Source organism: Ursus maritimus, unplaced genomic scaffold (genome assembly GCF_017311325.1).
Source record: "Ursus maritimus isolate PB19 unplaced genomic scaffold, ASM1731132v1 scaffold_5, whole genome shotgun sequence".
In the NCBI taxonomy this organism is placed as follows: domain Eukaryota; kingdom Metazoa; phylum Chordata; class Mammalia; order Carnivora; family Ursidae; genus Ursus; species Ursus maritimus.
Genome location: NW_024426663.1, coordinates 21,841,065 through 21,858,619, shown reverse-complemented (window position 1 = coordinate 21,858,619; position 17,555 = coordinate 21,841,065). Strand labels below are relative to the sequence as shown.

General features: G+C 37.7%; 1 protein-coding gene across 2 annotated transcripts in view; it reads left to right on the top strand.

Annotated features, from left to right (window-relative positions):
- Positions 1 to 17,555, top strand: part of RASA1 (RAS p21 protein activator 1) — a 114,660-nt gene that overhangs the window by 997 nt on the left and 96,108 nt on the right. Inside the window, exon 1 of one of the 2 annotated variants that reach the window (XM_008700853.2) lies at positions 1,808 to 2,011. The exons of the other annotated variant lie outside the window; for it this stretch is intronic. Coding sequence (XP_008699075.2) covers positions 1,812 to 2,011 — 200 coding nt within the window. The 5' untranslated portion in view covers positions 1,808 to 1,811. Of the gene's footprint in view, positions 1 to 1,807; positions 2,012 to 17,555 lie in introns of those variants that run through there. 2 annotated transcript variants of the gene reach the window in all.

Here is a 17,555-nt window from a genome sequence, read left to right as displayed (position 1 = left end):
ATGGCACTATTAAGAGTGTGGGGGGAGGAAGGGAGGAGAAATAGGACAGAGAGGAGAGATGGCGATGTGAGTGAAGAAAACAGAATGTCTATACTCTTAGAAATGCGACTTTACAATCACCATTTCTACTAAAATTCTTAGCCCTCCCCGTGAGGCTCCCCTATTTCGTTTACTTCTCTTGAGTTTCAGAACGCAGTTTAAAATTTCATTTTTTTTTAAAGCACGGAATAATCATATAGTTATTGCATTTTCTCATTTCCCAACCACTTTTCTAGAATAGTACAGGGCTTAGCAACACAATACTTTTCTTATCCACCTACCTAATGAATGACATTGAGTTGGCTTTCTCATCTATTCTTCTAGTATGAAACGAAAACAAAAAAATTAGTAGTACTGCCACGAACTTCGAAGCAATCCCCCTACCCCTGGGCCTTGGCCGTCTGGTTACTGCGCCGCTGACTAAAGGTGTTTTTTCTACCAGTCAGGAAGCAGGGAACTGGCTTCGCGGCATCTTCCTTTCCCTTTTCCTCGGTTCCTTCCTCTCCACCCCTCCGGGTCCGTCTCGTCTCTCCTGCTTTCACAGTGCCGAGCCGCCGCGTGCTCGGGTACCCACTCCTCCCCTCTGCACCCTCTGCCCGTCAAACAAAACCCAGGGAAGCAGGCGCGCGCCACCGCCCGCGACACCGACCGGAGAAACGGCGACGCCACCGCACGCTCTAAACCCAGCGAAACAGTGAGTACGGCCGCGCACGCGCGCCCCCGCCGCTTCCTTCCCTCCCGACTCTTCCTTTTCCTCCCTTCAGGCCCAGCACCCTCTCCCCCGCGCCAGGAACGCGCCTGCGCAGAAGTTGCCCTCGCCCTCCTCCCCCGCCCTTCCTTTCATCGGCTCCTCCTCTGGTGCCCCGCCTTCCATTCTCTCTAGTCGGTTTCACTGAGCTCTCCAGGTTGGGAGCAGTTCAGTCGATTTCCCCACTACCCCGCCCCCCTTCCTCTTTTCTCCCCACCCCTCCCATCTCCAGCTCGGTGGAGGATGAAGCGGCTGCAGTGGCCCCAGCCCCAGCAGCGGCACCGGCGGTGGCTGCGGTGGGGGTGGCCGGAACTAGGGTGGTGAAGAAGCGGTGGCGGCGGCGGCGGTGGCTGAAGGAGCGGCAGCCGCCCCAGCCGCTTCCTCTGTGCTTCCCTTCCTCTTTAGTGCAGCCAGGAAGTTTTTTTAATTCGGTGCATGTGTGTGTGCGTGAGTGTGGGTGTGTAAGGTGAAGGTTTGGGGCGGCGTTTGTGCAGGCGTTGGATTTTTTGCCCACTTCGCTTCCCGTAACCCGGGCAGCTCCGGAGCCTGGGCTGTGGCCCGAGGAGGGGGCGCGGCGGCGGGCTCTCTCCTTTTGTTGTTGTTTCCTCCGCCTGGGGAGCTGAAGGGGACGCGCCTGGGTGGGGCGGCTCGGAGCCGGCCTGGTGGCCCCTGGCTCCTCGGGCGGGTAGGGTAGGGTAGAGTAGAGCGGGCTTCAACATGATGGCGGCCGAGGCGGCGGTGAGGAGGCAGCCCTGGCCGCCGGGGCAGGAGGCGGCGCAGCGGCGGCTCCGAGTGCCTATCCGGCAGTGTGTGGGTGAAGATACCACCTGCCCTGCCAGTGGCAGCCGTCCCTTATTCTGGGCTGACGGAGGCCGGAGTGGGGACTCGCTGGCGGAGCCGCTTTGGGGTCAGGGTTTCTAGGAGCCGGGTCTGTGGCAGGAGCAATGGGGAAGCCGGACTGTCAGGGGAGGTGCTGCCTGCTGGCGTGGCTGGGCTGCCGCTGCCGCCGGACCCTGGAGGAGAGATGGCTCTCGCCAAGGGGACCACTTCGTTGCCTGCTGAGACCTTCGGGGCAGGCGGCGGATTCCCTCCTCTGCCGCCGCCTCCTCAGCTGCCCCCTTTGGGCGCGGGCCTGGGAACAGTGGACGAAGGTGACTCTCTGGATGGACCAGAATACGAGGAAGAAGAAGTGGCCATCCCGCTGACTGCCCCTCCAACTAACCAGTAAGTCAAGACAGCTGTTCAGGGATTGGAGAAGCTGGCTCCTGGAAAGAAGTGGGAAAACTTACCTCGTTCTTTCAGTTGTGATTTGTTCTGAAAAGTTTTGAAGCTTCAGGTTCCGTGCGTAGGGATTTAATTTGATCATTCATCTTCCCTACGGACGTACCCCCTGGCGTCTTTGTATATTTATTGTTAACTGTGGGAAGATGTAAAGTTTTTGAGACTGAGAAGCATGGGAAAAATGTGTATCCATTGAGAACCGGATATAGTTCTGCCTCTTCCAAATTGAGGTTGGCGTCCTGGGATTCAGCTGAGCTTGCAGCTACCAAGGCAGTCGTAGTCTCTTTTAACCTTGTGTGCATTCCCTGTTGAAGCCAGATAATTAATAAGGAGCTTTGAGTATACAAGAATTTGAATGAGTTTTGTATTGATATCATTTGAAACATGCATTGGTCAGAATGCTTTGTTTTTGTGGCACTGCAAATCCCAACCTATGCCTTTAAAGCATAGCGATGCAGAAAAGTCTTCGAATCCCTTAGGAAGATGTGGGTCAGCGAGAAAGGAAAGGAGTTCTGTGAATTACAGGTGTGATTAAGGGCCTGTCTTCTAATAGTAACTGTAATTTATGCCATAGAATTCCCGTTTATTGATATTAGTGTAATCTTTTATAGTTGAGACTTTGTAAGTACAATTCTGAAGTAAAATAAAATTAACACTTAGACACTTTGTTGGTGGCCAGTACAGTATTCTGTTTGACAATTAGTTTTGACGGTATATTGTAGATTATATAGGGCAAATGGTTTTTTTCATACAGTTAGGACCTTCCCCTTACTTGTTCCCTTCGTAAGTGAACATAGGTATGTATTTATAAAGATGGACCTTGATGAGAGGAAAATGTTTATGGGAAGTGGTAATAGATGGCAAAACTGTTTTCGTGGAGCCCTCATATCAGTATTATTTGACCTTTAGAATTTTGACAACCTTGGTGTGGTGTATCAGAGGAAAAAATATTTGGTTCATATGTTGGCAGTCACTTGGAACAATTGAAAGTTCTTGTTTGTTTGTTTTGGATAAGCTCTGGAGGATTTAGAGAGGACTTACAAAATGAATTAGAAAAAGATTCTGTAATCATTTTTTACTTCAGGCTACATCTTTTGATGTAGGTGGAAAAGTAAAATTAGCCTTATTTATGTCAGCCATGGTATAACAGTCTTGCATTCCTTTTATATTGCTCAATGGGAGTTTAATTTTTTTGTCTAATTTTATTCTGACTTACCATATGATGTCTTTCTGTCTGTTCTGGGAGTGTTAAAAATTTTAATTTTACAGCACTGTTTACATACCTTCGAGCTTTTTTGAAAGAATCAGTCAAATATTTAAGTGCTCACTACATACTCAGCACTGCTGTTTTAAAGTGCAACTTTTCATACTGAAAGAAGATAGTCTTATGTCAGTGTTGATAACTGAATTGTATTAGACATACTTAGCATATTGTAGTTCTAATTTTTTTTTGAAATGTTTATTTTGTAGAACAATTTTAGGTTCACAGCAAAATTGTGCAGAAAATGTAGAGCGTTCCCATTAAATTTTTAATAAACATGAATGAGTACTTAGAAATTGTGGGAAGTCTATTGTGTGAGATTTCCATCATTATTAATATGTATTTGGGAATAAAAATAATATTTGTATGACTGTGTATCTAAGAATTGATCATGTTCTGAAAAGTATCCTCCATTTATAGTATGTTTTTTAAATTTGTCACTGAGAAGTACAAATTTCCCTCTATTCCTTATCTTAGATATCAACCCAGAGTCACTGCAGGCAATAGAGTGTAGTGTTTAAGCTTGCAAATTCTGAAGTTAGACAAGATTTGGGTTGGAATCCTGAGTCTGCCACTTATAGCTGTGTGATCTTGGAAAGGTCAGTTTCCCCATCTGTAAAATGGGGATAATACTGGTACCTCCATCATATGGTTGTTTTTAAAGTTTAATGAGAACCCGAAGTATTGAGCACAGTGCCTGGCACATAACAAGTGTTCGGTAAATAGTATCCCAAAGTAACAGTAATGTAATTTTATTGTCAATAAATTGCCTATTAATTCTATTGGTACAGGGACTCCCTCAATAATAGTTACTTTAAAGAATGGTTGGAATGCCAAAGGCCTATCTACCATGATTAATTATATGAAAAATTGTGACTTTATAAAGTCTTCTGGCAGGTTAATTAAGTAGGTTTAGAGATGAAATTCAGATTTTTTCTATAAATTCCTATTTTTAAAGGGCTTTAATGACTTGGTTAAATAACGTCAAATCTTTTGTAAAATTATATAAGAAATGTTCTTGGACTAATTGAATATTTATTTACTAGTGAGTGGTCACTTTAGTTATTGGATAGCATGATATTAAGGAGGTTTGGGTCACAAGTTTGAGTCCATAGTGGTTTGTTAGAGTAGGGTTCCCTCGTCGTGGAGTTCAACCTTGTATCCATCTAGTTTGGTGCTGTTGGTCACAAGAGAGTCAAATGACAATATATAGATAGACAAGTGCAAATACATAAATGCCATTAGTATTTTGTACCTTGTTTTCCTGTGTGCACAGGGAGTCATTGTCTCATTTATCACTGAGAGTTTTCATTAGTTTGGTTAAGGCCAGAAAAGTTTGTATAATTTTAACGATTATATTTATTTGAATATTTCCCTTTTCTCAAATTTTGAGGAAGAAAATTTAAAAAGCAAAAAATTCTCCCTATGTATTTTTATGCTATAGAAGTTTCTGTATCTAAAACTGCCAACAGATTTGTTTTTCAAGAGAGAAAAAAGTTAAAGGAGTTTGTCACTGGTACACCTTCTAATTTTATGAACTTGCTTTTAGTGGTCCTGCTTTCTTTGGGGTAGATGTGAAGCTAATAGTAAAGAAGCACGTTACTTTCAGTTATATGTAGAGATTTTAAACTATGAGCCTGCTGTAGCAGGATGCCCTTGGACTGAATCCAATCCACAGATATATATATATATATATATATATATATATATATATATATATATATATATTGCTTTCTCTTGGTGAATTTGGACCATTTAGTAATTACTCGCCACCATTTAAAAATAGGAAGACTTCATATTTAAGAAGTCTCACTTTCTAGCATCACTTGCAAAATCACAGGATTTGGCTCTACCTGGTTGCTGTTCCTGTTTGATTATATCTTGCTAGAGCTGAGTAGTAGTTGCCCCTTTTAGGTGAGTTCTGAGCTCTAGTTTGCTGTAGCCTCCACTAGGCTTGCTTTGCCTTTGATATTATTTTCCTGGCAGGTGATGTAGATCTTACCCTGGACCTAATTTGCAGGCTTCTCAAGCCTGAAACTTGAAGGAAAAGGAAATAAGGAATGTAAATGATGCCTTTCTTTTCCTTAAAAAACAGGTAACCGTCTCTACAAAAATAAAATCATTCTTAATTAAGCCAAATAATTATTAGAGGTGAATGTTAGGACACGTAGTGTTCATTAACTTTGTCACTAATTGCATTATAACTATGGGTGAGTCATTATTTCTTAATAAACATGGGGGGTGAGAATTGCAAAGATTAGTTAGGTACAGAGTGCTTGCTGACCAGGACCCAGATATTTTTTTTACCGTATTTGTATGAATAGTGGATCAGTGTAGTAGGCGCTTAATTTAAGGGATACAAAAATGAGTAAGATGCCCATTTTCTCAAGTCTTCCAGGGCAGTTACAGATCTAATAGGAAATTAGGTAAACCAACTACTATGATTCAGGCTAGATTAAGATAAATATCATGAATGAAGTATGAACAAAAGGTCACGGGCTTTAAAAGAATAAGACATTTATATAATTAGGATCAGTAAGTCCTTGAGAAGTAGCAAGTATGTTATCCCTGTTGCTTTTTTATTTTCTAAACAAGACCTTATTGGTCCCCACGCCCTTTGCCTAATGATTCTATCATGTAAAAAAGAATTACTAGTTAAAGGAGTATAAACTTTTGACCCTGAAAGAAGAGTCTGCTCTACTCAACTCTTAATTATTTGCCAGTGGTCTGGAAGGAGGGTGAAGGAGGTGCCTGTAGTTTCTGAGAATATAGAGCACAGCCAAAGGCTAGAATTGGTTTGGATCATTGATTAGGTACTCCACGGAAACCAGGCAAACATTATTGGCAGAGATAAAAAGAAAAATGACAGGGGTACCTGGGTGGCTCAGTGGGTTAAGTGTCCCACTCTTGATCTTGGCTCAGGTCTTGATCTCATGGTCTGAGTTGGAGCCCTGCATTGGGCTCCACCCTGTGTGTGGAGCCGGGGGTGGGGGAGGGGAATATAAAGGACAGCTGTTAATTAGGAAGAAGAAAGGGAAAGCAAAACGTAGGCCTTTCTGGTTGCTTTACTCCTGTCTCTTTACTGGCCCTTAGGAAAATGAGAGAATGCCCCTAAGAGCAGCTCTGATACCCAAAACAATACCTTGGTGGGGATGGAACTTAAAATAATTGTTAACAATAACTGTTGTTACTGCTGACATTTCTTGGTTGCTTACTACATAACAAGAACTGTTCTAATCGGCTTGCATGTGTTTAGTTATAGTTACACCTAAAACAATGTTTATTTTCTCTTTATTCTAAAAGTTGGGCAAGGCTTGATGGAGACTGCTCCATGTGTCATCTGTTGGCTATACCATCTAAGGTGGCTTCTTGATTCATAAATCTGATGCCTCAGCTGATATGGCTGGAACAACTGGTGGATACCTGAGAATATATGACTGCCTCTCTCCCTTTACCTCCCTCTATGTAGCCTCCCCACTTAATTAGCTTGAGTTTCTCCACAGCATGGAAGTTGGGTGTCATGAAGGAGGTGTCAAGAGGACAAGCCTCACTGTGCCAACACTTACCAAGTGTCTGCGTTCTTTGTGTTTGCTGATACACCAATGACCAGTGCTAACAGCGTGACCCAGTTCAGATTTAGTATGGATGGGGACTGTACAAGGGCATCGATACTGGGAGGTGAGATTTGTTGAGGGCACCAAAGTAACAACCTACCTCATGTGTTATTCATTTACATGTAATACCAGATAATACTAAGATAGGAGTGGTGAGGGATGAGATGGGAGAAAGGGCAAGTACTTACAGGTTCTTCCCTTAGGCTTAACATGGTAAATTGTTTTTCGCTAATGATTCAGATATCTTCACAATAGATTTTGCTTCTGACCATTATCTTAATTTTAAACTACGTTTATGGAGTATGGATGCTGGTTATGGCTCACAGTTTGAATGTGCCGTGTATGTGTGGTAGGTGTGTCATCTTGAAATCACCTGCAATACCTTTCAATTGTGGGCTAAGTTAAAAACAGTTGTCATGTACAATTTATTGATAACTTCTCCGTGTGTCTAATCATACCTCAGCAGGATTTGGGGTATGATTTTAGGCCTTTCAATGATTAAGTGATTTTTGTGAGTAAAATAATGAACATTTGGGGGAACAAAAATATAAAAGAATATACAGTCTACTTGGAAGATGAAGCATTAATAATAGAGAAGATGGTAAAATCTTACAGATGTGTTGTATAGATACATATTTCACATTGGAGGATAGTTGTGGAAGAGTTTAAATAATGAAAGTATTTGAAAGAATAAATTGAAATTTCATACCGTAATCCTCTTTTACTGGAGTTTTTTTAGAAAGTTTGATTAGCTTTTGTAGTATTGGTGTTTGATATTATAGTCATGAGTGGTAGGCATAGATACACAGTATTTTAGTAATAGAGGAAACTCTCATCACCTAGATGCAGAAGCAGACTGACAGACTGCCCAGATACAGAAGTAGAGTGGTTTGGTTAAGGTCACATAGCTAGGTAGTGGTAGAACTGGGACAGATTCCAGTTCTCATAATTTTACAGATATGTTTAGATTTGAGTAATATTTATAATTAATTTTGGGGGCGGAGGGGATGAAAGGCGGAGGCCCAGGATTGACTAGTCCTTTACCATATGCTAGGTACTTTACATAGATTATATCTTTTATTTCTCACAGCTATACAGTGAGAATTGATATTCTCCTCATTTTTATTATTGGGAAAGCTGAGTGATAGAATTGGAATTCTGATGCAAATACCGTACTTTTTCTTTGCTTTGCCCACTTCCATTAAGTATAATACACACATATATATGTACACTTATATAAAACATACTTCAGGGCTGGTTGGTCACTGGGTATTATGGACTGCATTTTGTCCCCCTAAAACTCATAGGTTGAAGCCCTAAGTTTCAGTGTGGCTGTATATGTATAGGTCCTTTAAAGAGGCGATTAAGATTAAATGGGGTCATAAGTGTGGGCTCACAATTCTTTTGGACGTTATTAGAAGAGGAAGAGACACAGGAGTGCACATGCACAGAGAAAAGGCCATGTGAGTTAACAGTGAGAAGGTGGCCAGTGAGAAGGAAGCCAAGCAGAGTGGGCTCACTAAAAAGCACCTCTGCTGACCCTTTAATCTTGGACACAGCTTTCAAAACTGTGAGAAAATAAATTTCTGTGGTTTAAGCAATCCAGTGTGGTTTTTGTTATGGTAGTCTGAGCTGACTGATAACACTGGATAACCCTGTCTCTTTAAAAATGGCTTTGGGTGATTTTGATGCAGATCAGATGCACATTTACTACTTGAGAAACAGGGTCCTGATGTTTTTATTTCCTATCTTTCATTGTAGGAAAGAAAAACTTTCCTTATACTTTACCTTCTTTCCTTATATGTTAGTGATTTATCTCTCTCTTTTTATTTGGAGGGGGGCCATATGTGTGTTGAAAGGGAAAAATTATTTAGGTGCCTGTCTGATTATTACAGTGTGAAAAGATCCTACATATGACCGTGGATGGTAGCCATGGAAAAGCCCGTGGGGGAGACATTACTCCAGCAAAATTTCTGTATTCACTCTGTGTTCATTATTGTAATATTCAGTGTTACACAATTTTGTGTGCGTGTATCTGTATATTTTTTAAAATTATTTTGTCTATGTGTCAAGAAGATAAACACCTCCTCAAGCTTTATCAAGCTACATTATCAGCTTATTACAAAAGATATAACGCAGGAACAACCAACTGGAAGAGAAGCAGTGGGCAAGGAATGTGGAAAAGGGTCCGGAGCGTCCATGCTCTCTCTGGGAATGCCACTCTTCTAGCCACTCTCCCACCTCCATGTGTTCACCAACTGGAATCTCTCTTGCTGTTACTTTTAAAATTCCCTTTCTCTTATATATCTGTCTGAAGCATAAGGGAAAGACCTAGAGATTCTTCTTAACTCTTTTAAGACTTCTTTGTAGGTATAACCCATTAGACTGCGGGTTCACAGTTCAGACACTTACATCACTTTTTGCACCAGATTCTCCTCACCCATGTCTATCTACCTACCTAAATTTTGATTTATCTCTCAGATTTTTAAATTACATTTTATTTTGATGTAATTGTAGATTAACATTTAGTTGTAAGAAATAATACAGAAAGCATTTGTCCTTCACCCATTTTTTCCTCAGAGGCAACATCTGGTATGACAACCAGAAAGTTGACATTGATTTAATTTACATCTTCAGATTTCACTGGTTCTGCATAAAATTGTGTGTGTGTTCAGCATGCATTTAGTTCTATGCAGTTTTATCACATGTGTAGATTTGTGTAATCATCACTACAGTAAAGATACAGAACAGCTTCATCACCACCAGGATTCCTTTTGCCGCCCTTCTATAATCAAACTCACCGCCTTGCACCTCTCCCTTATTTGTGACTCCTGGCCACCACTAATCTGTTTTTCATTTTGTTGTTTCAAAAAACGTTATACAAACACCCCCCCCCCCCATCGTACAGATGGAATCATATAGTATGTAACCTTTTGGGGTTAGCATTTGTTACTCAACATAATTCCTTCAAGATTCATCCCAGTCATTGCATGTATCAGTACTTTGTTCCTTTTCATTTGCTAAGGAGTATTTCATGGTATGGATATAGGACAGCTTAGCCATTCACCTATTGGAGAACATTTGGATTATTTCCAGTTTCGACTATTAGGGGGAAAAAGCTGCTGTGAACATTCGTGTTTATGTTTTTGTGTGAACATAAGTTTTCATTTTTGTCTAATAAATATCCAAGAGTGCAGTTGTTGGATTATGTGGCAGTAGCGTGTTCAGTTTTATAAGAAACTGCCAATCTGTTTTTTCGCGTGGCTGTATCCTTTTACATTCTCACCAGTAATGTATGAGCAATCCAGATTCTCTGTATTCTCACAAGCGTTTGATATTGTCATAAATTTTTATTTAAGCTATTCTCATTGGTGTCTAGTGATCTTCTTGAGGTTTTAATTTGTATTTCCCTAATGGCTCATGATGTCGAATATCTTTTCATATGCTAATTTGCTATCTGTGTATCCTGTTTGGTGAAATGTTTGTTCGTGTCTTTTGCCCATTTCCCAATAGGATTGTTTTGTTGAGTTTTGAGAATTCTAAATATTACTCCGATGTCTGCTCTGTGCAAATACTTTCTCCCATTCTGTAGCTTCTCTTTTTTTCCTTTTAGCAAGGTCTTTCTGTGCGCAAACGTCTTTAATTTTGTTGAGGCTTGATTTATTAATATTTCTTTTTGGAGGCAAGTCTGAGAACTCTTCACCTAGCATAGGTCTCAAAAATTTTCTACTGTGATAGCTTAATAAAAGTTTTATATTTTAATGGTTTATAGTTAAAATAGATCTATTTTTATTTTTATAGTTAAAAATAGATCTATTTTTATTTTTATAAAAGATAAATTGAAGTTCATATTCTTGCCTATGGATATCCAGTTGCTCCAGCACCATTTGTTGAAAAAGTAAATATCTTTTCTCTTTTGAATTGCTTTTTCACTTTTATAAAATATCAATTGGGCATATATGTATGTGTTTACTTCTGCGTTCTCACTTGAGTTCTGTTGGTTTATAAGTTTCCATTTGCTTATATCATACTGTTGATTACTGTAGCTATGTAGTAAGCCCGACCATCAGGTAGAGTGGTTCCTCTCACTTTTCAAGATGGTTTGAGTTATTCAAAGCCTTGTGATATTTACATAAAAATTTTAGAACAAGCTTGTCTATATTTACAAGTCCTATTGTACACCTCTTGTTAAATTTATACTTAATTTTTTTGTTTTCTGTGGAGGAATTTTGTGAATATTATGTTTTTTATTTCAGTTTCCACATGTTCATTATTAGTACATAGAAATGTGGTTGATTTTTGCATTGGTCCTGTATTCTTTGACCTTACTAAAATTACCTTTTAGTTTTTAGAGGCTTTTTACAGTATTCTTTCTAATCTCTATGCCTTTTATTTCTTGTCTTATTGCAGTGGCTAGAACTTCTAGTACTGTATCGACTCCAAGTGGTAAGAGTAGACATCCTTGCTTTGTTCCTTGTTTTAGGTGGAAAGCATTTAGTATTTCACCATTAAATATGATGCTAACTGTGTGTTTTTTGGGGGGACGTGGGTAATTGGATAGATACTCTATCAAGTAGATCACCTGTCTTCCTAGTTAACTGAGAGTTTTTATTACGAATGGGTGATGGATTTTGCCAAATTCTTTTTCTGAGTCAGTTTATATGATCGAATTTTTTTTTCTTTAGCTTGTTGATATTGTAGATTACACTTTTTTTTTTTTAATGTTGAACACTCCTTGCATATGTGGAATAAATTCCATGTGGGTATGATATGTAATGCTTTTCAAATGTTGCTGAATTTAGGTTGTTTCGTTGAGAATTTGTGTCTAAGTTCATTAGAGATATGGTCTGCATCTTTCTTGTGGTATCTTTGTTTCATTTCAATATTTGGGTAATATTTACCTTACGGAATGAGGTAGGCCATGTTCCCTCCTTTTCTGCTCTTTGGTAGAGTTTGTGATGTTTTGGTATTCTTTAAATATTTGGTAGAATTCTCTGGTGAAAACATCTCAGCCTGGGATTTTTTTTTTTAGAATTAAAATTATGAATTCATTTTTTTAATGGTTGTGGGATTATTTATTTATTTATTATTTACTTTGGTTGAAACTTGGTAGCACAAACAGTCCCTAACTTAAGGTTTTTTGTCTTTATGATGGTGTGAAAGTGATACACATTCAGTAAAAACCACACTTGGATTTTGAATTTTGATCTTTTCCCTGGGCTAACATTATGTGGTAAGATTCTCTATTATGATGCTGCAGCAAATCATAGCTCCCAGTCAGCAGTCACAAGGGTAAACAACCACAACCTATAACACTTAAAAGGATTCTGTACCCTTACAACTGTTCTGTTTTTCACTTTCAGTATTCAATAAATTACATGAGATATTCAACACTTTTTTTTAAAATAAAATATGCTTTGCATTAGATGATTTTGCCCAACTGTAGGCTAATGTAAGTGTTCTGAGGAGGCTTAATGTAGGCGAGGCTAAGCTCTGATGTTTGGTAGCTTAGGTACATTAAATGCATTTTTGATTTGTGATATTTTCAAATTAAAATGGGTTAGCTGGATGTAGCCCTATTGTAAGGAGTGGAGGATCTGTATGTGGTTGATTGAGGAACTGATTCATTTCTTCTAATTAGTCTAATTTAGGAGCGTAAACTTCTTTGTATTATTTCCTAATTACCCTTTTAATGGCTCTAGAATGTTTAGTGGTACTTTCTTTTATTAGATGTTGGTAATTTGTATCTTCTCTCCTTTTTGTTTTGCCAGTCTTGCTAATGATTTATCAATTTTATTTTTTCAAAAGATTTCAAGGGTTTTCTTGATTTCGGTTTTGTTGATTTTTGCTTTTATTTTTATTCTCTTCTGATTGCTTTGGGTTTATTTTCTTCTGTCTTTCTAGTTTCTTGAAGTAGAAATTTAAGATACTGATTTGAGACCTTTTCTGTTTGCTAATGTAAGCATTTTAATGCTATACCTTTTCCTCTTGGTACTGCTTTAGTCGTATCCCACATCTTTTGATGTCTTTTCTGTGTTGTCTTTTCGTTTTTACTCAATTCTGTGTTTCCTTTTTAACTTTACGTTGAGATGTATTTGATGCTTTGAGGATTCTTTGCTGATTTTCTGTTTAGTATTTCTGTGAGTCTCTGAGAGGGAAATCTTGAAGTTCCCAATTATAACTGAGAATTTGTCTATTTCTCCTGTTAGCTCTATCAGTTCTTCATGTATTTTGCTTGGTATGTACCATTTAGGATTGTTATGTATTCCTGTTGGACCCATCCTTTATCATTATATAATATTCCTCTTTTCTCTCTAGCAATTGTCTTTGCTCTAAAGTTTGTCCAAAATTGATATAGCCATTCCTGCTTTTATTTTGTTTACATGCATCTTTTCTGGTACTTTTTCACCTCTTATTTTAAGTGAGCCTGTAGTTGGGTCATTTTTCTTAAGTCCACATTGCCAATATTTGCCTTTATTTGGCATATTTTAACTATTTACATTTATTTTAATTATTGATATGTTAGAGCTTACTTTTTAAAGAAGTTTTTATTTTAATTCCAGTTAACATATAGTGTTATATTAGTTCGAATACAATGATTCAGTAATTCCATATACCACCTGGTGCTCATCACTACAGATGCACTCCTTAATCCCCATCACCTGTTTAACCCACCCTCCTCCCCACCTCCCTTACCTCTGGTGACCATTAGTTCTCTATAATTAATGGTCTCTATAATTAGTTCTCTATAATTAAGAGTCTGTTTCTTGGTTTGTCTCTCTTTTTTCCCCTTTCGTTTGTTTTGTTTCTTAAATTCCACATATGAATGAAATCATATGGTATTTGTCTTTCTCTGACTTATTTCTCTTAGCACAGTACTCTCTAGCTTCATCCATGTTATTGCAAATGGCAAGATTTCATTCTTTTTATGACTAATATTCCATTGTATATAAATACTGCATTCATCCCTCAGTCAATGGACACTTAGACTGCTTCCATATCTTGGCTATTGTAAATAATGCTGCCATAAATGCATGGGTGCATGTATCCCATTAAATTAATGTTTTTATATTCTTTGGGTATTCTTTGCACCCAGTAGTGCAGTTGTTGTATCATAGGGTAGTTCTTTTTTTAACCTTTTGAGGAACCTCTGTTCTGTTTTCCACAGTGGCTGCACCTGTTCGCATTCCCACCAACAGTGCAGGAGTGTTTCTTTTTTCCACATCCTCACCAACACCTGTTGTTTCTTGTGTGGTTGCTTTTAACGATTCTGACAAATGTGAGGTGATACCTCATTGTAGTTTTGATTTGCAGTTCCATGATGGTTATTAGGAACATATTTTCATGTCTTTTGGCCATGTGGATGTCTTTTTTGGAGAAATCTCTTTCCATGTCTTTTGCCCATTTTTAATTGGATTATTTGTTTTTTGGGTTTTGAGTTTTATAAGTTCTGTATTTATTTTGGATACTAACTCTTTATTGGATATGTCATTTGCTTTCGGGGCTTCTGCCATTTTATTTTCATTTTCTGTTTTCTTCTCTCTTGTTTCTCTGTTTCTCTTTTTTTAAAGATTTTATTTATTTTTTAGAAAGAGAGCTTGCATGAGCTGGAGGCAGGGGCAGAGGAAGAGGGAGAAGCAGACTCCCCACTGATGCAGGGCTCAATCCTAGGACCCTGGAATCATGACCTGAGCCGAAGGCAGATGCTTAACTGACTGAGCCACCCAGGTGTCCCTTCTCTTTTCTTTTTATGCATTACTTGAGCGTTGGTTAATATTTCATCCTGATTTATTTATAATATTTTTCAAATGTATCACTTTGTAGTGTTTTCTTAGTGGTTTTACTGGATATTAAAATATACATATGTAACTGCAGTGTATTGGTAAAACAGTTCATCAGTTTGAGTGAAGTGTGGAAACTACCTTTCTGTTTAGACCCCTTTACTCTCCCACTTTGTAAATATCATTGTTTTGAATATTTCTTCTTCATACGTTGAACAGCTGATCAGATGGTGTTAATATTTTTTCCTATTATACTAAAATATACGTGACATAAAATTTACCATTTTAACCATTTTTAAGTGTACAGTTCTGTGATGTAAAGTACATTCACATTGTTGTGCAGCTGTTACCATCATCCATCCCCGGAACTTTTCCATCTTGCCCAACTGAAATCCTGGACCCATTAAACACTAACTCCCCATATCCCTTTCCCCCAGTTTCTGACATACACTATTTTACTTTCTGTTTTTATGAATTTGATTGCTCTAGGTACCTCATGTAAGTGGAATCATAAAATATTCTTTTATGACTGATTTATTTCACTTAGCGTAATGTCTGCAAGGTTTGTGTTGTAGCATTTATTGAAATTTTCCTTTTAAGTCTGAATACTATTCTAGTCTTTTCCCACATTTAGATTATGCATTTACCTACTGATGGACCCTTGGATTGCTTCTGGTCTTTTGGCTCTTGTGAGTGATGGCTGCTCAAACATGGCACACAAATATTTCTTCAAGTCCCTGCTTTCACTTTAAATATATACCTAGAAGTGGAATTGTTGGATCATATGGTAATTCTGTATTTAGGTGTTTGAAGAATTGTCATACCATCTATGATAGTGCCTATACCATTTTACAGTCCCACCAGCAATGCACAAGAATTTCAATAGCTCCACATTCTCACCATTACTTGTAATTTTCTGTTCCTTTCTCCTCCCCTTCCTCCTCCTTTTTCTTCTTCATAATAGTTATCCATGTGAGCTATCTCATTGTGATTTTGACTTGCATTTCCCTAATGAATGAGCATCTTTTCATGTGCTTATTGGCTGTTCGTATATCTTACTTGGAGAAATGTCTATTAAAGTCTTTTGTCCATTTTTAAATCAGTTTGTTTCCTCTTGAATTACAGGAGTTCTTTGTATATTGTCATATAAATCCTTTTTCAGATAAGTGGTTTGCAGATATTTTCTCCCATTCTATGCGTTGCCTTTGCACTCTTTTGATATTGTCTTTCAATGTACAGAGATTTTTAAAATTTTGATGAACTTTAACTTTTCTTTTCGTTGCCTGTATAATTTTTATTCCATCAACTATGATTTTAAAACTTCTTGCATAGAAGGGTAGTCTATTGAGTCTATAGTGTTTACCCATATTCTTGCTTTTTCCGTGTTCTTTCTTCTTTCCTAATGTTAAAACATTCCTTCATTTATCATCTGAAAGAACTTCCTTGGCTATTCTTGAAGGATACATTTGCCAATGACAGATTTTTAGTGTTCCTTTGCCTGCTTATGTCTTTATTTCTCTTTCATTCCTGAAAGATAGTTTTGTCAGATATAGAATTCATGGTTGACAGTGCGTTCTTTGAGCTCTTGAAAAATTTTTGTTACTTTTGTCTGACCTTTGTGGTTTCATGTGAGAAGTCTGTCATTTGAATTCATGTTCCCTTATAGGTAATGAATCCTTTCTTTGTGGTTGCTTTTAAGATTTTTTCTTTGTTTTCAGATATGAAATGATGATGTGGCAAGGTGTAATTTTTGTAGGTTTACCTGTTTGGGGTTCTCACTTGAATCTGTAGGTTTTTGTCTTTCTCCAAATTTGGAAGTTTTCAGCTATTATTTTTATGAATACTCTTTCAGTTTCACCTTCTTTTTCTTTCTTTATGGGACTCCAGTGATATGGGATTGAATCTTTTGTTATTGCCCCACGGATCTTTGAGTCTTTGTTCGTTTCTTTTCAGTCATGTTTCTCTTTTATTCAGATTGGGTAAATTCTGTTGATCTGTCCTCAAATTCACTAATCTGTGCTCTTTGTAATTTTTACTATTGATCCCATCCATTAAGTATTTTTTCTTATTGTAGTTTTCAGTTCTGTAATTTCTAATTGGTTGCTTTTTATACTTCTATTTCTTGGCTTGGATTTCCTATTTTATTTGTCTTTTTCATGAGAGTTTGTAATTGAGTGATGAATTTTCATGATGGCTGCTTTTACATCTTTGTTAGACAGTTGCAATATGTAATTCATTTCAGTGTTGGCATTTGTTGATTGTCTTTTTTTTCCTTTAAGTAATTTTCTTGGTTCTTGGTATGATGGGTGATTTTGATTATATGTTGTAGTTTTTGTCTATTGTGTAATTTTTTAAAAAATCACTTTTACCCCTAAGATTGATGAGTATATTTTTTTTGTAGAAAATTTGGAGACTTGGAAAATACAAAGAAAAAAAAATCACTCTTTTATTGCCAAAGGTTGCTACTGTTAATTTTTTTTAGATTATATATATATATATAAAATTTTTGGAAGGAAATATGTATATATTTCCACTTCTCCCATATAATTATAAATAACAGTTTTATATATGAGGAAATTGAAGTAAGGAGAGTTTTAGGTAACTTTCTCAGTTCACAAAGCTACCAAATAATTCAAAGCAAGCTTTTGACCCTTAGGTTTGTACTTTAAACCAGAATGGAATACTCACTCACTCTCTTTTTTTAAACCACTTAAGATAACTTTTCAATAGGAGCATGAACTTCTTGGAGGAGGAATCATCAAAAGATTAGTAGCATTCTTAAAATATTTTGAATAATGTTTTAGTAGTTCAGCATATATGTTTATAGATAT